We start from the raw sequence: 24,816 nt of genomic DNA, 5'->3' as shown, positions 1-24,816 counted from the left end.
TGAGAAGGCAACCAGAGCCCACACAACTGATAAACAAATTGTTTACCAGTGTGAAGTTTCAGTCCTGCCTTCAACCCAGCTCCAGGCTGTCCCAAATGCCATGTACACCAGTGCTCCTGCACCTGCTGCGTTTCATCCTGCAGCAAAGGCTTTGTGAGGATCCCACCAGAGAAAGAGCTGAACACAAGGGGACAAGGGGCCTCTCTGCAAAGCATTACAGGCCTGGCTTAGGGAATGACAATAACACAATATTAAGCTGCTGTTTCCCTGCAGGACAACATATGGGGACAGGCTGTCCTGGCCCTGCCCAGTGCCTGCAGCATCCAACCGCTGCCACCCCGTCCCGAATAGCTGAGGGGACTCAAGGGCCGTGTCTGGCCCCAGAGTGGGGTCACCAGGCTGTCACAGCCTTCCCAAGCCTGACCCACACTCTGTCCAGCTGCCTCAACCCCCTCAAGGATGCTCTTCTCTCCCTCAGCCACAAAAATGCCCAAACCACAAAGGGCTCAAAGTGACACCAAGTTGTTGTCATCCTCCCCCGCATCGCCTTGCTTGAATGAATAATGCAAAACAAGTCAACTCAGAGCAGTGCACAGATGCTCAGAGCAACTGCAGAGGCAACTTTTTACAGCATGCTCAGCACTGGAGACAGAAATTTATTTAAAGCTTTAAAAAATATATTCTTTTAATTATCTTTTTTTTTTTTTTTCAAATTGTTATTACTTCCAAGGTCTGGATAGGGCTCCGAGAAACCTAATCTAGCTGGATATGTCCCTGTTCACTGCAGGGCAGTTGGGCTGGATGATTTTTAGAGCCTTTCTATGGTTTCTTTCGCCGATCGCGATCTCTCCGTGGCCCTGGTGAAACAGCCGGGCCCCCTCTGCCGGCCAGCGGCCCCCGCAGCCGCGGAAAGCCCCAGGGTCCCGTCCTAAAGCCAGCCCAGCTGTGCCCTACAGCCAAACGGGACCTCCAACAGGAGCACAAAGCACAGAACGGGTCCGTTTGGGTCGGGGGTTCTTCCAGGAGGGAACGGCGTTTGTCTTTTGTCTTGGTTTTACAAGCAGTGATTCAGGATTTCTGTAGTTAGAATAACTTGACCCCCATTTAACTTTTAAGTGGGTCGTTGTCATCTTGTTCCAAAACTGCTTTGGATGTGTAGCGAGTCAATTGTATCAAAGCAGTGCCCTAAGAACAACCGCCACCCCCTCAAGTGCAAACAAACCCCAAACTGACTCATTTCTAGGAGAAATCAGGGCTTGTTTAAAGCGAGCCCAGCCCTGAGCCTGCGTTGGCTCCTGCGCTGCCCACGGTGGCTCTGTGGGGCAGCCGGTGCTGTGATTTTTATAAAAAGGCGCTGAAGGAGGGGACACGCCTGCATGGCAATCACAGAGCATCCTCCTGACGCTCTCCCTCCCCAGCTGGCTCTAAACCCAGCCGTAATGAGGAGTTCCTAAGCCTAGAAGGGTTTTTGGCAGAGGAAAGCCGCCCAGCCCAGGTGTTCAGGGTACCCACCAGCTGCCCATGGGAAGCAGGAGAGGGGCTGGCAGCATCTCCCCATCCCCTCCACAAGGAAATTTTCCTTTCAGCTGCTTTTTCAGTGCAGAGGTAAATTGAAGCTCAGCTGCTGGTTTGCAACCTGGTGTAGCTCAGCAGTGAATGCCAGTGAGGGCCACAGGCTCTCAGGTGTTTCCAGACCAAGCTCTTTAACTACAGAGCAGAAGGCACTTCAGCCTTTGTCATGAGAAAAAGAATGAAACACAGCTGAAGATGTCTTTGATTTGCTCAAAAACAGCCAAAAGGCTTCAGGACCGTCCAGCAGCACATCCCCAGTCAGCTCCCTGCAGTGGTGGCCAGGAGCAGCCACCGATAGGGACGTTTCCTACCCACCAGGAATCACCTCTCCTTCCCTCGCTCACAAATCGCTTTGTTTCATTCCTAATGACTGTAACGAGCCGTTGAGCAGCACGTGGGAAATCCTTCCCCTTCCTCTCTTCCCCCATCTCCCAAACACAGCAACCAGCAGCTCAGTGACCCGGAACAGAACTGGGACTTCCCTGGACAAAAGGAGCCTCTTCAATCCCAATTGCTTTCCGAGGAGCAAAGGAAAAGCCTCTTGACCACTTAAGCACACCAGCAGCGCCCTGTTTGTCCAGACCACAGAAAGACACAGCCACAGGTCCCATGAGGCTGGTGGACTTGTTGGGTCTGTGCACCACAAGAGAGAAACCTGATTTGACCACTTTGCAAAGAGCTGAAAATAAGCAGGATTTGTTTCTCAGCTGGTGGGTTTTGTTACCAGGCAGTGAGGCACACAGGGAGCCTTCCACCAGAAAAGCAGCGAGTACATTTAAGAGCATCATTAGTGAAATGTTTCTGAGATTAAACATAATCTCACAGGAAAAAAAAAGTTCGTTTTTTTTTAATTTTTTTTGTCCTGCGAGTATGGACTAACACTGTGTCTTTCGGTAGGACTTGTATCCAGGGTGGCAGGGAAAATTGACCCTGCCCCTTTGCCTATTCTGCCATCCCCATGTAGCATTTAGTGTTTGTTTATTTTCTTTAAAACTAGAATGGAACTCTCTGCTGCTTGCAAGTCCTTGTAACACTGTGAATTCTCCCGAATCAAAGCACTGCACATCTTTCACTACTTTTGTGAAAAGAAAAAAGAAAATAAAGGCTCCAAGTGCCCTAGCTCAAAGCCACTCGCACCCTTCAGTGTGACAGCAGAGCACTTCACAGAACATTTCTGTAAATGAGGTTCCTTTACAAACTAATCTAAGCTGTTTATTGTTTCCAAGGAGCATGCACTTCCACAGCAGAACAGGAAGTTTTGACGGTTTTAGAAGTTCATTAAACTCTGGGAGGAAATTTAAACAATCGGTGACAGCTTTCCTACAGCACAAGAAATCCTGCCCTCCGAAAAGGCAGAGAGGCTGAAGCTTTTAATTATCACACTTGCATTAAACCCCAGTGATTTTGTTACTACTTCTAAATTGTTTTGGCCCAACACCCAGGGCTCACAACCCAGTCAAGTTCTTCCCTCTTTTATTCTTATAGCCAAACATCGCTTTTGTCCAAACCTCAAAATCCTTGATCTGTAAACAGGCCAAAGCAAGGCACTGGGAGACGCTGGAGCGCTTTGGCTGGGGAAAAACACTTCTTAACACATTTCCCTCCATGGAAGGAGCATGTAAAACGGGAGAGAGGGGCTCAGAGGGTGGGCTGCCCCGGGCCGGGCTGTACCTGCACCTACCTGGGGGGCACACGCAGTCCGGGGGCGCCTCCCGCGCCGTGCGCAGCTTCGCCAGGCCCTCGCCGAGTTTCTGTTTGGAGGGATGAAAAGAGCCCTTTAGAGAGAGCACCACACCTGAAAGCTGTGCATGCATGCCAACATCCAAACCAGCCAGGGAGGGGAATGGTTTAACGTCCCATGCCACAGTAGCACGGAAATATGAAATGTTTCTGAGTGAGTGGCAGCCTACAGCCCCCACAGGGAGCAGGCAGACACTCCTCCTGCACATCCCGAAGTCCCTTGAGCAAGTCTCCATTGGCAGGATTCATCCTGAGCTCCTTTACAAGTTCTATGTTCAAACTTGACCTGATTTGGTTGATTTTGCACTCAAAATTCATGCTCTGTGGAGTGTTAGAGGTTTCTTTAGCAGAGGGATGAGGTAAAGGACAGTCAAGACTGGAGTGCCCACCCACCTTCAGGCCTAACCAAAGCCCAGTGTTTCCATCCGCAAAGTGAAAATCTCATCAATGGGGTAGAACTAGAACACATAAAAATTCATGAAACGAGAGCAGTGTCTACGTGGCATGTTGCAGGCAGATGTGTGCACACTCAGGCTGCTGCCTAAGCCAGCCAGACTGTTCGTGCCTGCATTTAGCCCACTGCCAAGCCCAAGTTAATGAGCCTGATGACAGGTACACTACATTAGCTCAGGCATACTCCCTGCCTGGGACAGCCCAGCAAGGGTGGGAACAGCTCATCTTCACCCACAATCTTCACTCTCTCAGTCCTCCAGGAATGCCCTGTCCTACCTAAAGTACTTGCCAAAAGATAAACCAATAATCTGATAACTGGAGTTCCTTCATTTCAAAGACAGAAAATTCAAAGTACTTATTCAGTTTAGGGTGTTAAGACTTGATATTGTACAACTGATGACCCAGTCTCTTTTCAAATATTTGAACACTGTGGACTATTCAGGTATTAGGCTTCCTGTGAATTAGGTTATTTTCTTTTTATTCTGAGGATTAAATAGTTTTATCTGTTGTTGAAATCCTATGCTTCCTCTATCTACTTGGATGCGACACTAAGAGGTCCTGAAAGTATCAACACGGTTTCATAGCACCTGACAGAGAAGTTGTCCTAAGGGAAGTATAAATACCAGAACAATCCAGCTGCCTTCTGCAAAACACTTTCCTTGAGAAAATGTGGCAAAAAAAAAACATCTAAGGAGATTTTTCTGACAGCCACCTGCAGTCTAAATGTTACAGAGTTGCTCAAGTTCTATCTGTTTACTTTTAAAGTAATTTGGATGATGAAGATGCTCGAGGAAATGAAAGCAAGCTCTCCCACATTTTTGGTTCAGCAGGCATCACTGGGAGCAGCAGAGGAGATCTGAATCCTGGAGCGAGCCCTCTGTTCTCCCATTGAATTGTTGTTGTCATGAAACTGATTAATCTGGACACTGCGGACAATAAATCCTTTGTGAACAAAATGGTTCAGCTTTGTTTACAACAACTGGATGTTTCCATAATCCTCCTGTTAATATTTTCCCTCCAGTGTGAAAACTACACACTTGGAGCTGGGGCTTTTGACACGGAGCAAGTGGAGATGCTGCCACGTCTGGACCGTGCTGTTGGCGATGTTTCAGAGGGCATCAAAGCAGGAGCTGCAGCACATCCCACTAACAGGACAAGCCAAGGGCAGGGCAAGGTCCTGCCACAGCCAAATCAGCAATTTCTCCAGACTTACATGGATGCCTGTCACAGAGCCAGCAACTAAATCCTTCTTGTCCAAATTGGCTTTCATTACCTTAACTACACACTTACCCTTCCTATATTATTTCCTATCCTCTTTTACTTGCCAAACATCCAAACAGCACTAAAAGGAGCAGAGCCAGTGTGTTGGTGTTGTATTTGCTGCTCTCTCTGCACAGCTCTGCCATAAATTATGCCAGCAAACCCCTCCACTGGTACATGGAGTAAAAGTTTTTGGGTCGTGGTAGAGAACAAAGGATGCTGGGTCATGCACAGAGAGCGTATGGAGCTTTGGTTTCACTTCTGAAATACTGTGGTAAACTTCAAAGGAGGACCAACACAGAATTTAACAAAAAAACTGACCCCAGGCATCAGTTGATGTTCATGACGATGAAAATACTCTCTCGCTCTCCAGAAACTCTCAAGCACAGAAAGGGCAGCAGTTGCTTGACAAGTGAGTGGTCTTATGTAACAGAGTTTGGGCAAGAAACACTTTCTGAAACTTTACCATAAATTAAGAGGTCCATTTAAAATGACCATTAATAGATAGTGCAATTACTACTATGGATGCATCAAATTTGTTGCTTGATTCAAAATTTGCTTTAGCATTGACAAGAGTTTGGTCATACTAAATGTTTCAACAAGCTCACTCTTCCATTAGAAACCCAATTATGTGGTTTTGCTTTATTTTCCCCTGTACAAACTCCATCTGAGCATTCCCAGTACAAAACAAGCTTTCCACACTTAACTAAATCTCAGCAAGAGGTTGCACATGATCTTAGGCAGTGCCACAGAAACCATTCCCATTGCTAAGCACATTTATTGGGGTAATTGGAACAGAACCACTGCCACAACCGGCAGGCTAATTCCTGCCTGGAGAACAGACATTAACTAGAGGCTGTGACTACGCCTCACAGGCACCCCCCCTGCTCTGGTATTCAGGGTTTTCACAAAAATATTTTAACATTTCACTTTTATCGAGGCACATCAACGCAAGCAAGTTTCCAGGCAAAAGAACATGTTGTGGTGGTGCCAGCAATAGCCTCTCCCTAGCTCCAACAGCAACACACAGCATGAGGAATTGTCTCCCCATGCCCCCAGCACTGCCTCCATCCCTGCTCACAGCCCCAGAGCTTTCACAGAGCTCCACACACAAACACATTTTTGCATGATTGAGGCTTCATGGCTGTCATGATTTTAACGCATGTTTTGCACCGCAGTCAGGCCATTAATAAAATCCCAGTGTAAAACCTTCCCCAGATGTCAGAACTGATCACTCAGGGGTGCCCTTCAGCAGCCCCACAAGCCGTGTTGAATCTTGCTGAACTTTACGAACTACTGTTTATACAAATCCAGCAAACCAACAGCGGGATCTTCAAGCACTTCCTATGAGTGATGGAGCCCTTCACGTCCCCCTTGCCTGTAAAAAGCCCCAAACCTAAACACCAGAATCGGGAAAAAGATAACCCTGGGATAAAGTGTAACTTCTCCCAGAAATTTGGTTTAGTTAGACACTGAGAAGGGCACCAGTGTGGATAATAGTTCTCCAAGTAGGCGGATTTGTTCAGCACAGAAATATTTATTGAATAATTTCAGAAAACCCCAGGACTGAAAGTGAAGTAACAAGTGGCGGGTCTCCTCTGCCCGCCATAAATCAGTTCTGCACTGCCAGACCACAATAGTCTGTGACAGAGAGTCCAGATAGCGGGGATCATGTTCATAATTTCTAACAAGGAAATTATGGTCCATTAAATCCCAAGACAAATAGTTAAAGCACTCGGGTTACCTGTGTCAGTGAATAGAATAAGGGGGAAAGTCGCATGTCCTTTAACCTTCGACAGCCGGCCCTTCACCTGGGGCTAATCAAGGTGGGATCTGCCACGCCTCGCCCTACGCCTGATTCATGGGAACGGCAGCAAAGAGTGGAAAGTTTGGAAGAAGGGAGTACGTTTTCTCACAGAGGATGAGGAGCCGGTGACACAGGGAGCGAACCCCGCGGCGGAGCGGGACCGGAGCGCCTTCCCCGACCCTCACACGGAGCCAACCCCGCGGCGGAGCGGGGCCGCGGAGCCGCCCCTCACTCACCTCGCGGAACAGCTGCTCCACGCGGGGCTGCAGCGCGTCCAGCAGCGGCCCGTGCCCGGCGGCGCCCCGCTCCTCCAGCGCGGCCAGCCGGCCCTGCAGCTCGGCCGTCTTGGCGCCCAGCAGCAGGCACACGGCCACGGCGGTGAGCGAGAGCAGCAGGCACAGCGCGGAGGTGGCGGTGCCCGCCGCGCCGGCGGCGCCGCTGCCGCTGCCCGCGCTCATCGCGCCGCGCTCCGCGCCGCTGCGCGGGGTCCCGCTCGGCTGCCGCCCGCCTCCCGCCGCCGGCGCATCCAGCGCCGCCCCGTGCGCGCCGCGGGCGTGGGGCCGGAGCTGCGGAGCGGCCGCTCTCCTGCGCTCCTGCCCCGCCAGCCCGGGTCTTAAACGGAGGAAGCGGGGGGTGGCGGCTCCCCCGCCGCCTCCCCCCGCGCTGGGGAAGGGGGGATGCTCCGAGCGCGGCCCGCCGCCCCCCGTGGGGGATTACGCCGAGCAGATCCCACCCCCGCTGCCCGGCCCCCAGCGGGGACCGCTCCCCCCGGCCCCATCCCCGCGCCCCTCGGGGTCCCGGCCGCGCTGCACGGGCGGGGCGCTGCCAGAGCCGCTCCGGAGCGCAGGCTGCCGGCGGGCCGGCCCCGCTCCGCTCCGCTCCCCGCTCCGGGGCCGGTAGCGGCGCTGCCCGCGGCGGGCGCGGACCGGGCGCCCTCCAGCGGGTTCTCCTCGCCGGGAGAGCGGGCGGGCGGCGGCTGCGCCCGGCCCCGGCTGCCCCGGAGCGTGCGACCGACGAGAGGTGTCACCCGCCGGGAGCTTTGTGCCTTCTGCCTACAGCCCGTCTGCACCGCGATCTGCTCGAGAGGAGCCCCACCATGCGCTGTAACTCACTGTTATCTCAGTGGAGTGTTCCATTCTCTTTCGTGAGCTTTTGAACTAGAGAAAACTGCTCACACATAAACTCGGAGCACCCACATTGTCATCCCTCCTCCATACTCTTACACAGAGCACCACAACCCACCTATAAAACATTCTTCTGCAACTTAATGCCTGCCTATATTCTAAGCACATGGTACAAAAACTCCAGTTTTTATACCCTTTTATACCCTTTGGCCCCTGGACACAGACATCTGCCCTTCGAGCAGTAATTCTTAATTCTAGAATAGATGATTGAAGCCTAGGACAGAGTTAGGAAATGCTACAATGTCAGTAACGTTACCAATGCCAGTAACATTACCAACGTCAGATTCTAATTACGTTTGTTAATAAAACACACACACAGAAGGATACAGGCTTCTTGTAGCTACTTCCAAAGCAGTTAAAGCAGGTAAATCCATAGCATGTGCTGACAACCAGTTCCTGAATTCTTACAGATCCTGAAGATAAAATTCCGTGTTTCTGTGAGACCCTCTTTCTTACCTCCTTTTCCCCCCTCTCCTTTGTATGAGCATGACAAGACTTTCCTTACAAGCTCCATGAGAACACACACAGTGCCATCATTTTGGGGAGATGCTCGGGTGCAAAGCATCTTGTCCTGTGTGAGCCAAGCCCTCCAGGCAGCCCTGATACCCACTGAAGGAACAGGCAGGGCTGATCACTCCTGCAGCAGATGAGTTCCTGCCCCAGGAATCCACTCCTTTCCCTGCAGTTTAGCCCTGAGCTCAACTCTTCCCTCAGCTTCTGGGGCCCTAGATCCCACACTCTGCACTTCAGTGATGAAGCCTGGGCTGTCCACTTAAAATTTTATTATTTCTTGTGCTCTTTGTTTAGTAAAAAGTGTGGCTGCTGCACTATGGAAATGCACACTGTTAATCTGGTCTGCCTGGCTGACCCAGTCACAGATCGTATTTTGAAGGTACAATGGCTGAAAATCTGAAGTGCAGAAATAGATGGGAATGCTCTTCTATTTATTTAACAGCTGTAGCTTGATCCAAACAGGCAAAGATTGCTAACTTTAAATATGAAGATGACAAATGGGTGTGGTGGTGTGTGCACATAAAAATCCATCCCCTACTGAAGACAGAGGCACCGAGGGCAGCCCTGCAGCACCAGACCCTGCCCTGGGGTGCTGCCCAGAGCCCCACAGAGCTTCCCTGGGGAGCCCAGGGGCCTTGGGCTCGTGTGTGTGCCTGCAAACCAACACTTGTGTACATGCTGCAAGCTCTGCAAAAGCCCTTGGCACCTTGCTGCAGGTGTCACATTAATCCTGATAGCGCTTTTAAATTTACTGGAAGAAGTCAATTTAAAGATGGGTTTACAATAGGGCTAAGCTGCATCTCCTTTACCCAAGCACAACAAATTTCAGTACCTACATCAACAGCTAGAAGCACTCTGTAAGCAAGAGCACACCATCTTTCCCTAATTTCCATAGAACTGTTTTATGGTTACAGTTTTATTGTTATAGCAGCATATAAACTTTTCTCCCCCATCTGCCTTTGATTTGCATTGCTCAGCTGATACACTCAGCCAAGTCCTTGCTTTGCCTCTGTGGCTGTGGGATGGAAAGTACTGTGGGGAGAAGGAATTTACTCTCGTCCTGCTCAGCCCTACTGAGCTGACCTGAATGGCACAGACTGTTACATTTTCTGCCATGCCAAGCAGAAACAATGTCATCAACACCAACATCCAAGGAAAGGAGGTGGCTGTGATGAGCTGTAATCAAGCCCAGGAGGTGGCACTAGTAACAGAAGATAAGCTTTCAAAGCCTGGCCTAGCCCTATTCTACTCCCAGCTCAGATATGCACGTCTGGAGCCTCTTGCAAATGAAGCCTCCTCGACATCAGTTGAAAACCTTACTGTGTATTAGGGCTAACTCAGCAAGCACAAAACCTGGAGTCGGGCTCCTGTGGAGCCAAAACAATTTAGCTTCCTTCCTTTGAAGAAAGGCTTGTGCAGGAAAGTCAAGATTAAAATAAATAGCCAAAACTTGCTTATTACAGTCAGAATGAACTTCTCCATGGAAGGCTCCCTTCCCACTACTCAGCAAGCCACCCATAGAGTGTCAAATGGATTAAGGGAGTTGGAGTAAAACTCATCAACTTAGAGATGTGGAAACCCCAAAAGTACCAAAGTACATTTAATGGGTCTTGGAAAGTTGCACCATTTTCTTCTCAATTCAGTGCCAGAGTAGGAACCACAATTGAAAACCCGGCCACCTCCATCCTGTACAGTCTCAATGCCAGCACTTCTCAGTTTCCAAGGTCACTTCATTTACCAGAAACTACAAATAAAGCTCCACAGAAATACACATTGAAGACTTCAGAATGATCTCACTACTGCAAGAGCTTAAATATGCCACAATTCTGTGGCACACTGTATTTCTCTGCAGCAGGACAGTCTAAAAACTTATGAAAATGTTCATCTTTAATGACTAGGAACAATATTGAAAATAGGAAATGTTACTTTACAGATTTTAACTAAAAGGATTAGCTATGAATACTTGAAACTGAAGGCATCAGACCAAATTTCCAAGAGTTAATTAGCTGGCACACCATGTAACAGAAAATCTGGGAAAAAGGTGACCCACAAAAGCCACCTACTTAGGATATACACTGTTTCCAAGCGTGTTTCAACATGCCATGGAACTGTTACATGCAGAATAACTAGGTGGATCTTTCCTTCAAGACTAACAAAAGGAAGTTTTAGGGAATGTTTCCAGAACTCTTTCAGCTAGCTCAGACTCCTCACCTACAGTCAGAGGGTGAACTAGCATCATCTGTAAAAGGAGAGGTGCAGGCCTTCAAAAATGAAAATTACTTTTATTTTTCACTTTGATACTCATAAGACTACAACTGCTCAACAAGGTAAACATAACAGTTATACAAAACATATGTAATTATTTACAGACTTAACTGTACAAAATAATTTAAAGCTTACAAAAGTTTCATGCAACCTCTGCTGACTGACTGACACAGTCTAGGAAATCTCCTTGAAGAAGCATAGAAGATCTTTGAATTTATTTATTTAATGGATCAAAAAAAGGATGCTGCAAGGCTTCATCAAGAGTAATTCTTTTGGCTGGGTCATATTCCAGCATTCTGCGAACAAGGTCAAACAGACTTTGATGATCTGTGTCTTGGCAATGCATGAATTCCTGAAAAGAAAAAAAGCAGGAGGTATTTTAGAGAGAGCTTTCCCAAGTGCAGTCTAGCAGAGCAATAAAAATGCTGCTCCTACCTTCAGAGGCTTACAGCGTCTCCTGACATAGCGGCCCGCAGAGCTGTGCTCATCCCAGTCCAACTGGTCATGGTGGAAATAATGTTTCCTGCAGCACAAGGGGAGTAACAGCAAGTTGGTGTCACTGCACACAGCAGGCAGATGCTTTTCCAAGAAGCTTTAAAACACCATTAAGTGCTCCAGCATGTATCTCTGCATCTGGGAGCTAACATTTTTTTTTAGTGTGCATTTATTCACAGAGATCTGCTGGGTTTTTATTACTGTTGCCACAATAATTAGAACACAGTAGCTATTTTTTAAATTACTTGAATCTATTGCAATTAATGCCTTCCAAGCTATTTCCTGGTTTTCAAAATGCACTATCATCAACTGGACAACCATAACAAACATATATATTGTCCAACCCAGAGTTATTGGAATTCTACTCTAACATGAGTTACAGAATTATCCACATGAGATAGCAAGAGGACAGCTTATGTAAGAAAGAAAACAGACCATCAACTCCCAGGACCTCCTCTAAACTTTGGACATAGAGGGGTCAGGGGAGCACCCTGTGCTGGCACTTTCTCCTTGCCCTGGGAGTGAGAAACTCCCGCTGCAAGGAGTTATCTTTGAGGAAGAGAGAAAGATCACTGAAGCACATGTCTGAGGAATGTGGAGGGGCAGTAAAAGAAAATGACAGCTGTATGAGCAAGCAAGGACCCTCTTCTTCCTTGCAATAATTATTGAGATGAAAACATGTTCTTCATTCTGAGAGTTTAAAGAAAAAATTTATGTCTAATACTGTTGTGGTGACCATACCAAAACTTAGCTTTAAAGAGTTAGAAACATCCATACCCAAGTGACAATTCATACCAAAATGAGAAAAAAGGACTATTGTCAAATAATTAAGGTTGCCTATGAATCTCTGTTGATCTGCAAGAACTCACAGCTTACAATGGCAACTTTGCAATTTCTCTTGTAAGAAAAAATATCAGGCAACTTAGCACTTGTACAATGAACATACCTGGATTTCTTGATCATGTGAGTGGGCAGAGGCCCCAGTATTCTTTCCATCATTGCCAGGTGTTCTTTACTATCATGAGTCTGTGTGGAAAAAGCAATGAAAGCACTTAGCACATTTTTCTCCTCCGAGCCACTTAGTAGCAACAAACTGCAAACGAGTTTTTGCCAGAGCACTGTCACAATATCTTTAAACTTTGCCACTTTCAATTATTAAAAACAGATTATGCAATGTAGATTATATAACACTTTCCACAGTGAGGATGACCCTTGAACAAAGGTTCATAAACCAAGTATTGTACAAGTGTTTTCTTTACTCTTAATTCCAGCACTAACATGACAGTCTTCTTCACTCAAAATGCCAGGAAAGATCATCTTAGATACTCTGAAGGAGATATCCAACGTGTAACATTTTCCTGTATGGATGCTGGTTTTCCAATCTCACCTATATAATCCTTAAAAACCCACGGGGTTCTGCCTTTTACACAGTTAAGTGCATGTCATTAAAAGATTAAAATCAGTAGACTGTAACAAACACATTCTATTTAAGCTTACATACACACCTGAAACACTGTAAATCCCAGGTAATACTCAATCAGAATACAACCAATACTCCACACATCACACGGCTGAGACCATCCCAGTGCTGCAAAAAAGGCAAAGTTTGTTTTACTTTTTAGTATATTCTCAAAATGCGTAACCCACAAATTACATGTCCATTTCCACACATTTACTGATGTCCAACTCACTCCCCATGCCCTTCTCAAACCTGCTGCTTGTTTCTGGTTTTAGACTATTTTTTTTGCTGTTTACTCTCAGTAATTTTACCCCCACCACCTGAGAGGCGACTGATTACCAGAACCATGGACAACTACTTCAGTTTATGAAGTAAAGACATCTGAATGAACAGCAATGAACTTTCAGAAGGTTCAAGAGTTTTTACTGACCTAAAATAACCTCAGGAGCTCTGTAATGTCTTGTAGACACCAATGTGCTGTGATGCTCATCATCAAAAGTTGCACTTCCAAAATCAACAACTTTGATGTCGGTGTTTTTTAAAGTGCGCTCATCTCGTTTCTGCAAGAAACCAAAGTGCTGTTAATACTTTTTAAAAGCATGCTTAGGCAAAAGGCATTATCACATTATCCTCAAAGTACCAGCCAGCATAGAATGTGTAACAAAACACTTCCTCCAAATACTTTAATTCCTGTGCAGCTCAATGCTTCAAGAAAGAAGAGTGGGTAACAAAGTGATTTTCACTTTGCTCAAACCATGACAATCTCAATACCCAAAAAACAGCTGAGCAAAGACCATTCACAGTAACAAAAATTCCTTTCCTCTTTTGTTAACCTTAAGTTAACTTCAGTTACTTGTTATTTCTTTTTTTAAGAGAAGTCTCAATGAAGACAGAAGTAGTGCAACTCAAATTGGGTGAAACAAAGAACAAACTTACCATTTTGGCATTGTACTTCACTATGTAATCAGACTCCACAAACAAGATATTTTCAGGCTTTAAATCTGTGTGAGTTAGTTTATTATGGTGTAGAACTACAAGAAAAAAAAGAGAACAGTATTCCATAATTTACACATTAAATTCAAGGAGAAACCAAAAGACACCCATATATTTGAAAGGAGTATTGAAATTTACTTACAGTTTATAGACTGGCAAATCTGATAGGCCATGTTTCTGATGTCATTAATATGAAATGGCAGAAAGCTGTTTTCCTTAATAAAGTCATAAGTACTGAGCCCCAGTAGCTCAAAAACAATACAAACATGGCCATGGTGATCAAACCACTCCAGCATCTGGACACAGCGGCTTAAAAGAGAAAAAAAGAAAACAAATGAAAATCTATTAAATAAATCACCTTCCTCAAACCCTTGGTATGCTGACTACTCAAATTTCATACTTACAAATTGCTGCTTGGATCCATGTTGTTCAAGTGTTCCAACACCTGTATTTCTGAACGGGCTGCCTCCCGGTACCGACCAACATTTTTCACTATTTTAACTGCTACATGCATTCCTCTCCTTGGAAAGAAAGTAAAGCACAGCAAGCTGAATCAATTATTGTTAAATACCCACAACCCCAAAGCAGCTTGATTTTAATAAAAGGAACACAGGAAGATTAAAGGTCATGGAGAATTATGAGTTGGATTAGGGGAATTTGATTTAAGCATGCTGCACTCAACCAGAACAGGTTTTATTAAAAAAAAAAAAAAGTAATCCTGATATTTCCTTTCTCAAATACTTATAGTACATGTTTTATTAATGACTTCTCAATGTTATCATCTCATCTGAAGAATAAACATTAGGAATCTGCCAGCAGAATGATTAAAAAATTAACAAAGTTTTCATTTGAACAAAAATACTACAAAAATTTGATGGCTTTTTTTTTCCTGCAACTTGCTCAACTTGTGCTGGCTCTTTAACAGTGTTCTTATGGAATCAGGGGAATTGAGTAATTTCTGAAGTTTGGATTATGAGCAGTTTATAGCAGTGAAAACTGCCCTGCACTGAATGCCTGTTACTTGAATGGAACACAGACACAGCTCCTTCTGTCCCATCCACTCTTAGACAATTTTTGTCTCTGCAGAGCTCTTTCAATTCTAACTTCAGAACACTCTCTGCCCTCACAACATGACCTCAAACTCCAGAACAAACTTCACTTATGAAATGACAGAACGAACAAACCAAAGGTTGAGAAAAAAGTATTAAAACTATGTCATAAAACTGATGATATACAACACACATTTAAAATAGTCTGAATTCTAACAACTGCTAGAACATACAGAATAATGGAAATAACAGTTAAGTTTCTTCTCCTTCACCAGACATGCCCCTTACATGGAAGCAATAATTTAATTTAAAAAGTACTCCATACTAGGTTATTGTTGAGTCAAAAAAACTTTAAAGGATAACTTTGACTATGCAAACTGAGGATAGCAATTTAGAGCTCAAGCAATTCCAAGTGACTGCTTTCCAGAAACTGCTTCCACTAAGAGCCAGAACTACTTTCTCAGCATGTCACTGAACCACCTTTATAAGTCTCCCAAACTAGTTCTGCACTCCTCAGCTGCTCTCACATTCTCCAGTTACAGCAGCAGTACTTAATTGAAACAGAAAAATGAAACAAAAGAAGAGGTTCTCAATCATTAAAAAAGGCATTTGGGCTGCAACATTCTCTTAAATAAAACATCCTCCAGCTTTAATTTCTGATCTAAGTATCTTTCATCATGAGATCCACTGATAAAGATAACCCAACACTTACATATCATGATCTATGCACTCCACTACTTTTCCAAAAGCTCCTTCTCCTAAAGTCGCAACAATTTCATCTAAAAAGAACAAACATAAGTTAGAATTATACAACTACTTAAAGGAGAATGAACATATTAATGTAGATTTTAAAATGTGCCATTACAAAAGCATAATTACTTTAAATTTCAGCATCGGAATGCATTATTTTATTGGACAGGAGTCATGAAAAACAGTTAGCCAAAGAAAACTATCTCTTGTTCTAATCTCAAGTTCATTTACTAATTGGAACTTTTTGAACACAGTATTTAAATTCTACAGAAAAGAAGATATGCAAAAAAACAAAAAAGCACAAAAAAAAACAGAACAAAAAGAGCAATGAGATTTCTTTAGCCCCCCTCCTCTGACATACTATTCTAAACAGATTTTTTTCTGAAAAGTTTTTTAAAAGTGTTGAAAAATGTTCTATACATCTTGCTCTTAGAACGTCTCCACTTTCACAGATCAGGTGACCCTCCTCATCATCCTCTACACTCCTGGATCTTTTCCTTCGGTGACTCTTCTGGGAACGGCACCAAGATCGTCCAGCCAATCAATATATCAGAGTGAATTCAGGGCAGAATACGCAATTCATTCAGCGGGGAGATATTCAGGCATTCAGTTACACACCAGGCCACGAACAGTTGGCAGGAGCAATTTCAAATTCAGTCCCCAGAAATTCACAGGGCACAGTTTATGTTACAGAAGAAAAACATGGCAAGGAACAGATTTTCAGATAAATACTTAAAGTGATACAAGCAACAGAAAAAAAAACAACACAATTTTGTCTCTCAAACAGTGGCTTAATTGAAGACAGATTAAGACTGCAACACTGCTATTTCTAATTCTTTGCTAGCAAATAGCAGAAACCAGTATTTATGTACATACCTAAGCATTCAGTCAGGTGAAATGTTTCTATTCCTAAAACATCCACTCATGTAAACAATTTTACTTCCCCCATGTTTAGAGAGGGGAGAAAAATTACTCTGAAGTCCTTAATTTGCAGTATATAATCTAATACAGCTTGCAGTTCTACTGCAGAAAACTGGTATAAAACACCTGGAACTGTAGATGCATCAGTGGGCATCATGGCAATCATGAGAAATTCTGAGAGCACCTTCAAAGAAGGCAAGCAGCACCTTATGTCCCCTAAGACATTAGATGCCATTAGCTGGGCACAGGGCCTATCAAAGCTTTCTGGAATTAGGTGTAAAATTGTTCACATCCATTTACCAGACATGCACATTCATACTTTTAATTCATGTTAAAAAGGCATGTCATCTCAATTACTTTTAGCAACAGGGCAGATAGCATCTCACAATTTACCTGGAAAAACAGAGTTCTCTATGCTGCAAAGCTAAGTGACAACTGTACTTTAAAAGAGGACAGCTGCTTTTCTTCAATTTCAAGGTAACATTTTTCAGATCAACCCCAGTGATTGTGACTACCAACCACCTACATTCCCAGTGTACAGCTAGTACTGATGGTCCCACCCCCCTCCCAACAACGATCCAAGAATCTCAACTAACAACATATTCACATGCTCCACAAACAGACTCAAATAAATACAAATCCTTTTTTAATAATGTATTTCTTAAAAGTACCGTGGATCAGGAATTGCAGATCTAGCACTCATTTAAGAAGTCTATTACCACTAATTCATGAATAATAAAGTTAAAAATTACTCATACCGAATGCGATTGGTGACTGGAGCAATGATGTCTCTTATGCTTCCTTTTATGACTACTTTTCCTGCTCCGACCAGAGGATTTGCTATAGTGATGATGGTGACTCTTTTCATAGTCTCTGTGATAATGCCTGTGGTCATACACTTCACAGAAGTCATTTCTGTATTCCTCAACATATCTCCGGTCATGATGGTCTCTTTCATTTATGGCTCTATCGTCCAAATAATGACTGAAAATATATTTTAAGTGAATGTTCTCCACTTCAAAAACTTGAGGTTCCAACAAGATAAGTGACCTGAGCTGAGTTACACAGTATCTGTCTTTACAGCATAAATCTTTTTTAACTGACTCCCTCCCCAACAATAGTGGAGCTTTTGATGTTACTTTATTCGGAATTTAACAACATTGTCAGTCTCAAATACATGGCAGCCATCCACACGAACAATGTATGATCTGACCACAGTTTGCATAGTAAGAAACTCAGACTTAAAAAGGAGAAACAATTCCTAAAATATACTGAGCAACTGCATTACAACCTTAAGTCACATGACAAACCACCTTCAATACAGAAATCATCCCTTCTATGCTTTCAAAGCTCCAGGTTTAAATAAAACCTGGAGACTGAGAGAAGCAGCACTGTTCTAAGTGCTCTGCAACCAACATTAAAACCTCAGAGGATCTGGAACAAGGATCTTTTGCACAGAAAACAGACCATTAAGAAAGCTGCTGAGGCACAGAGTTCCCTGACTGCTGCACACCTACTCCTTCCAGCATTTTAATAAGCATGGGTATGAGCTTTTAAAAGAATTCCATTGGATCTTTTCAAGGGGAAAAAAAACCAAGACAAAACAGAAAATACATCTTTCCAGTGAAAGCAGTGTGGGAGAAAACACAAATCACTTGCAAATTAGTAAGAGAGATTCATACTTACCACTGTATTAAATGATTAAACAAACCTTCTCCTCCTTTTGTTCACATTAAAAGACATCCTTTTCACTTGAAATTTAATACTGATTGTATTCAATACCAATATTTAACTGACACATCTGAGACAAACTAGTAACATTTACTTGCTTTTATCCAACAATTTCTATTTAATGGTTCAGGTGCTGTGTTAACAACTACCTATCAGGCTTGTCTTAAGTGAGCCACACCAAAAGGAACTGACAACTCTGGGCATTCAGAAACTCCTACCCTGAAACCACATTTATTTAGACATGGTAAGAAACATTTGCACTACTCAGTTCAGAGTGTTATACCTTTCTGAAACCCGACTGGGTTTATAGTGCTTGCTCTCCTGGCCACTGCTGTGGGACCTCTTCCTGCGCTTGCGGCTGCTGCTGTGCTTCCTCTGATCCCAGCTCCTCCTGTCGTCCCACTCAGGACAATGGGACTGCTTTGAATGCCTCATCTCCCACTGCAAAATACAATAATAATAATAATAATTGTTTAAAAAATCAACGAACACCCATGTAGGTACAAGTTAACAATGGTGGTTTGATCAAGCATGACAGAACTAAAAAGGGCCATTTGTCCTCAGCTCCCTCCCCCCATTATTTGGGTTTGGCGAGCAGACCCAGCTCCCTCATCCCAACACTAACGCTGTTATGAAACACAAATCAAGACTAAATAGGCCAACTCATCCTCATTTAATAGCTTCAAACATGTCATTAAAGCCTGTTTGAAATCAACTCTCAAGTGACTAAGCACAATAGTATCCTTAAAGAGCCTCCTGTTGGAAGAAGCCTTCCTCTCCAAACATCCTCTAACAAGAAAACCTGGATTTAGGTCTTCCTACTGAATTGTAAAGTTACTACAGAAAACTAAGAATGCACAATCAATCTAAAAACTTCTCTCACTAAGCTATTTACAGAACACCAGGACACAGTCACTTTTAGCATCCACCACTGTGAACTGTGATGGATTAACACAATTTTGGAGCACCTGGAGCCAAGTCACAACTTTTGCACCCTATTAGCATGCAGGACTGCGGGTGTGCTACAGTTCAGCTGATGTGCCAAAGACAAAACCCACCAGCTTCTCTTGCTGGATGTTAGGTGCAGGAATTCTTTGTTCAAACAGGTACATGCACAACTGGAAAAAAAAAAAGGCAAAGTAAAACACGGCTGTAGAATTACAGAATGTAACAAAACCAACTGGTTTTTTTTATTCATCTGCAGCAGGAGTTTTTTGAAAGTAAGATAACCTTCTATATCTATTCCAGTATAGTCCAAAGAATGAATTAATGTAAGATAATAAAAAGCTTCTGCAGTAAGCAGTGACAGTGAGAACAGTGGTTTAGAGACAATGACAGCAATGGAGTAGAAAAATCATGACTGTAAATCATGTGTAAATTGTGCAAATCCGTGTAAATTTACAGAGAACAATGCCTCTATACAAAGAGAAGGCATTAAGCAGGAAACTCCCAGAACATGCAAATATCAGGGCTATTCTGAAAAAAAAGGGCTTTTTTGATACTTTCAGAAGATCAGTGAGAGAGTGGTAATTAAAAAAAAACCCTCATAAAACGACAGCGATCTGCAACAATGTTTTTAAAATCAAAACCATATTAACAAACTGTACAAAATATGTGCCTTGTACATATTTTGGGTGAGGCATGATTCACAAAAATCTTACTCACTTGTGAGTTTCCAAAAAAAACCAAAAAATACTAATGTAGCAAATGACTAACAAAACCACCTGAAAAATTTAAACCGACTTGGTGTTTCATTCACGTGCTTTAATTTCCTCTCTTCTTACACAGCTCCAAAGCTATTTTCCTGTATTTTCATCTTACATAACTCAGGTTCTGAAGCACACTAAGGTTGCAGTTACTCTTGAGGTGCAGAGCTCTGAACACATATACTCAGTTACTGGTGAACTGAAAATTCTACTTATTTGGGATTTTTTTCTTTCCCTTCTTGGAGGAAGGCAGGCTGAACTACACCTCTGTAATTAACAACTATCTAAATAAAATCGCCATTAAATCGTCCTGCAGAGCAGGGCTTGGGGGCAGGGATGGATATTTGACACAGGAAGCTGGAGAAAATACTTGAAGACTAACTGCTGCTTAACTACAATCAAATGCACATAGCTTTAGTGAAATTAAGACCAAAATTACAAATTTTGTCCCTAAAGGAGCCAAGTAAACTTAAATGAGGAGGAAATTGCCAAAATCGATCTGAGTCCATTTTACGCTAGAAGCCACCTTAAAATTCTTTAACTACGGTGCTCTATCTGATTTTATGCGCCGAAGAACTTCACTTATGTAATACTGACAGCTGCCACGAACATATGCATTCCTGTAGCATGTGGAACTAATCCATATCGCAGGCAGTTTTCACTCCCACATTTTGCCATACGGCTGCTCAGGCAGGAGCCATTCCCCTCCAGAACAGACCCATGCACACGAGGGCCACGAAAGCCCCGCCGTAAGGTAAGCTGCCTACACAGCACTTTCCAAATGCCTCTCCTCAAAATCTTGGCAGGCGGAGGAGGTCAAAGACTTAACTCCTTCGGGATGGCCAAAGTCCGATAGTGCAGATCCTGGAGGGGACACCCGCCACCCCGAGCCAGGGCACCGAGCCCGTTTCCAGGCCGCCTTCCCCTGCAAGGTCTCCGGGGCCGGCGGGGGAGGAAGGGCCGGGCCCCGCCGCCACCTGGGCGGGTGCCAGGCACGGCCGGGCCGGGAGAGCCCAGCTCCGCCCGCCCCAGCTCTCCGCACCTCCACAGAGACCACGGCAGAGCTGCTGTGCCGAGAATCCTCCTCCCCCCTCAACCCTCCTGAAGCAGCGCCTGATGCGCCCCGCGCCGCGGAGACAACGCAAGCAGCTCTCCCACCCCACCCCCCACCCCGCCTCCCCTCCGTTTTCACCGCTGCTTCGCCCCCCCTGGAAACAGAAAGGACAGAGGAAAAACGCGAAGGTGAAAAGAGAACGAAGAAGGGCGGCCCTCACCACTTACAACTGGAACAGATTACGAGCGAGCTCCGTGTCCGCCCTGCGCGCAGAGACAAAATGGCGGCTGCGAGCGCGGAGAGGCAGCTTCCTCCTTCTCCCTCGTTCTCGCGGCGTCTGTGCGCTCTGACGTCAGACGCACAGCGTAAGGGCCGACAGGGCGGGAGACCCAGGAGCGGCTCCGCCCCCGCTCCCCGCCCTTGAGGCGGTGCCGCCACCATGGCGGCAGCTCTGAGGGGAGCAAGGTGTTCACTGTGCCACCCCATCCCACACGCTGGGCATCTTTGCCCAAATCTTTGTAAGCCATCCTCATGGAGGAGTTCAAGCATGGAGGGCGAGTTCAGAGGCAACTCCAGATCTCTCCTCATCAAACGCGTGTAGTAGTGCAGAAATCACCAAGTAGCCACAACCGCCAATTAATTCCTTCTAATGAACTCGCCAAACGCAGCGTTTAAGCAGTTTGGTGATCCCGCAGTTAGGCCTGGCTTCAGGTTCACAGTCCTCTGTGCGAAGCGTTTGTGTGTAAAAGCGGTAAAAACGCAATAAAATATTTTATGTGCTGGAGCCTGCAGGCCGGCAGTGCCCCCTCGGCCGTGACTCAGTGTGGGATGTGGGATGGCGGACCCGGCTGAGTCACGGCCGGGCAGGGGCAACCCCGCGTCCTGGGCCTGAGGGAGCGCGGGGTTAGCGCTGGACTGCTCCGGGAAACTCGGCATCACCAACCCCTCCTGCCCTCATCCTGCAGAACTCAATAAACCCAAAGAGATTGTTGCAAAGTAAAGAAAAGCACCCCCCAAAATAGGGAAAAGTCGAAATAGTAATTTTTAGGTGAACTGAAAATTCTACTTATCGTTGCTTTGGATTTTTTTTTCTTTCCCTACTTGGAGGAATATAGCAGTCTGGGGAAAATAGCAGTCTCTGAAGGTTAATGGGTAAATTGAAAAATTCCTGGACTTATAGGCACTTCCCCAGAATAATTTTAGCAAGTGTTACCTGTCATACAGCAAGGTTTTGCAGCTGAAGCAAAATCCAGAATAGCTATGGTATAATGTACTTATAATTTAATGAGTGCCATTGTGCTATTAATGTTAGTCCCAAATAACATTAGTTATTTGTTCTGCAATATAGTTCTACAATAAGAGCATTTGGGGTTTTAAAATTGTCATTTAAATTCATTTGCCAATAAGAGTAAGATGACCATTTAAACCTGGTTTGCACTAGAGTGGAAATCCTGTTCCTCTTCTTGGGTTTTTTTCTTGTTTCTTTCTTTTTTTTTAAGAAAAGAAACTAAGATACAGAGCATTGACACCTGTTTGTTGTCCTCTGTATTTTAAAAAATCTTTTAACCTCATAATTCATGTTGTATACCAAATTTGTTATTGCTAAGTATGGCTTTGGTGCCATTGCTTCACTGTTTCTCATTTAGCACCTAAATGATTGGTTATTATTTATAAAAACTAGTAATATCTGCCAAGCATTAAGAGTTTTCCCAACATCCACTGATACTGAGGAATTCTCTCAGACTGCAAGCAGCAGAAAAGAGATAGAAACATGAAATTAAATTTGCAGAGAGTGAACATCCACCTGTGAAGAGGCAGAAACTATCCATGTACCTGATATTAACCAACTGTACCACATAATTACAATTTTTCTCTAATTTCTTAATCCAAGAGGTGTGTCTAGGAAGATCATCTGGATTTTATGGAAAGTTTCTTGCTGGAAGGCTGATGACAAGCCTGTGGCTGGTATTCTTGGCAGGCAGAGAAAATGGGATGTGACAGGATCTGCCTTTCTTGCCTTGCTGCCTCTTCTAAGTTTTTACTGGGTTTTACTTTGCTGATTTCCTCTCCCCTTATAAATGAATGACAGGGTCTCTAACACAGTATAGTAGTTCAGGGACAATTTTGGGAAATCACATTTAGTGGGAAAAAGGGAATTAATGCAGAAGAGACTCTCAGAACTAACTACCTTTGGAAGCAGGAAAATTTTGGTTCTAGGATATTTTGGTTCTCTCTTGTTAGGAATAAGGACCTTCAGCTGGGAATAGAAAAGGTAGAAATAACTATTGTGCATTGTGAAAACAGAATGAATGGGAGCTGTAAAAATTTACTGGTTTCAGTCAGAGGCTTTCAGCTGACAGTTGAAAGAGGAATAAACCTGTCAGAAGTGAATAATTGGAGCTTTTTGAAGAAGAAAAGCAGTGTATAAATGTTAAATTACCTTCATATCAAAGATACACAAAGAAATTTCTCTCTGAAGTAAAAGCTTTATAATGGCTTTATAGAATGTAGCCTCTCTAGACAGATTGCAAAGCGGTTTCAGCTCCTGCTCTGTGTGCTGAACAAAGCACTTTCAAAACACCTCTGCAGACATTCAAAAGAAAAGCAGGATTGGAAGAAGTTAATTTTCCTTCCTGTTCAGGAGGTGGCAGTGGAGACACAGCACTGGAGGAATGTCAGCTGGAGTTTAGGTGGTGTCTCACAGAAGGATAAAATCAGGAGAACTTTGCTGCCTATGACCAGGCTAGGTAGCACAAAGTGACAGTCCCTCTAGAAATGGCCATTTTTAAGTCAGGGATGAAGTGAAGAACAATGAAGAATCAAACTAGAGAAATTCAGTCTTTACAAAATTCAGGAAATTCATTTGAGTGCAGTTACAGCCACTTGTGCTGTCAGCCCTTATGGTATTTACTTTTGTTTATGTGAGAGATATCCTTCTTTAATTAGACTTGCAATGCCAAATGTGTGCACAGCTTGTGGAGTGAGCAACACACAATGCAACTATGTTTTAGATTGCTCTGTACAGCAGAGTACATTACAATTCAGTGTTACTGTGCTGCTGGGACACATTTGTGACTGTATGAAAAGATACATTCAAACCATTTGTTTCAAAATGCAATTTTGTAAGGTTCCTCTTTCAAATGTCTTGCCACAGGAGGTGATCCATCCTCACAGCAGCTCTTCAGGAGATATAGATCTTATTGAGTTTTCTCATTGTTTGGATACAAAATGTAAAGCAAGGGTTGTCTGCCTTCCCCAAAGCCTCAGAAAAACTCAGAGGCAGAGCCAAAAATTCCTGACTTTCAGTACTTCCAGGGCTGTGCTTGCTTTCTTTTAATTAGAGATGTATTGGTTTTGTTTTTCCTTCCTCTGGTGTCAGAAAATGGCTGATTAGTATTTGTGCTCTGTCTTTAGTTGTTTATGGATTTCTGCAGTTCCATGGTTTGTTTTTTACACTGACAGAGATTTTCTTAGGTTCCCCGACTGTGTGGGAGTAGCTGGGTCTTTGCTTGGGAGCTCAGGGACGGAGTTATGACAATACTGTCTCTTTATAAGGGACTGAACTGAATGGGGATAGAAAAACCACCACAAGAATTTCGAAGATACATCAGGCAAAAATATATTATTCATTCCACAAATCACTGTAACTACTGATCAAGGGAGCCAGTGTCACAGATTGTTGTGGCATATGTAAATTCAAAGAGATAATAGGAGCTTGGATGTGTGGATCAGCAGAAAGGCAAAGTGAGAACCCACTGACAGCTGCATTTCCATTCCATGAGAGTTTATTTTTATAAAGGAAAATTTTAAAATAGATTCTTTTTTTTAGATTACTCAGTAGAATAGAAAAAATGCAAATATACT

At 44.1% G+C, this 24,816-nt stretch overlaps 1 protein-coding gene across 4 annotated transcripts; it reads right to left on the bottom strand.

The window, feature by feature from the left end:
- Window positions 1-10,791: 10,791 nt before the first annotated feature.
- CLK4 (CDC like kinase 4) lies at window positions 10,792-21,300 on the bottom strand. Of its 4 annotated transcripts, none has more exons than XM_064724574.1 (14): window positions 21,173-21,300; window positions 19,251-19,310; window positions 18,476-18,633; window positions 17,220-17,445; window positions 15,961-16,051; window positions 15,503-15,569; window positions 14,146-14,262; window positions 13,884-14,050; window positions 13,685-13,779; window positions 13,179-13,308; window positions 12,795-12,877; window positions 12,236-12,315; window positions 11,230-11,317; window positions 10,792-11,146 (listed from the first exon to the last, which is right to left on the bottom strand). In XM_064724574.1, exons 2-14 carry the CDS (start codon window positions 19,302-19,304, stop codon window positions 11,009-11,011), a joined length of 1,494 nt encoding a protein of 497 aa, XP_064580644.1. In that variant the 5' UTR covers window positions 19,305-19,310; window positions 21,173-21,300; the 3' UTR covers window positions 10,792-11,008. The 4 variants fall into 4 exon arrangements, with proteins under 4 accessions (XP_064580644.1, XP_064580645.1, XP_064580646.1 ...); XM_064724575.1 differs by having other exon boundaries at window positions 21,180-21,294; XM_064724576.1 differs by lacking the exon at window positions 19,251-19,310.
- Between the last annotated feature and the right edge of the window lie 3,516 nt (window positions 21,301-24,816).

Source organism: Zonotrichia leucophrys, chromosome 13 (genome assembly GCF_028769735.1).
Source record: "Zonotrichia leucophrys gambelii isolate GWCS_2022_RI chromosome 13, RI_Zleu_2.0, whole genome shotgun sequence".
NCBI lineage: Eukaryota > Metazoa > Chordata > Aves > Passeriformes > Passerellidae > Zonotrichia > Zonotrichia leucophrys.
Note: the sequence above shows the minus strand (reverse complement) of the source record. Positions and strands in the feature narration are given on the sequence as shown.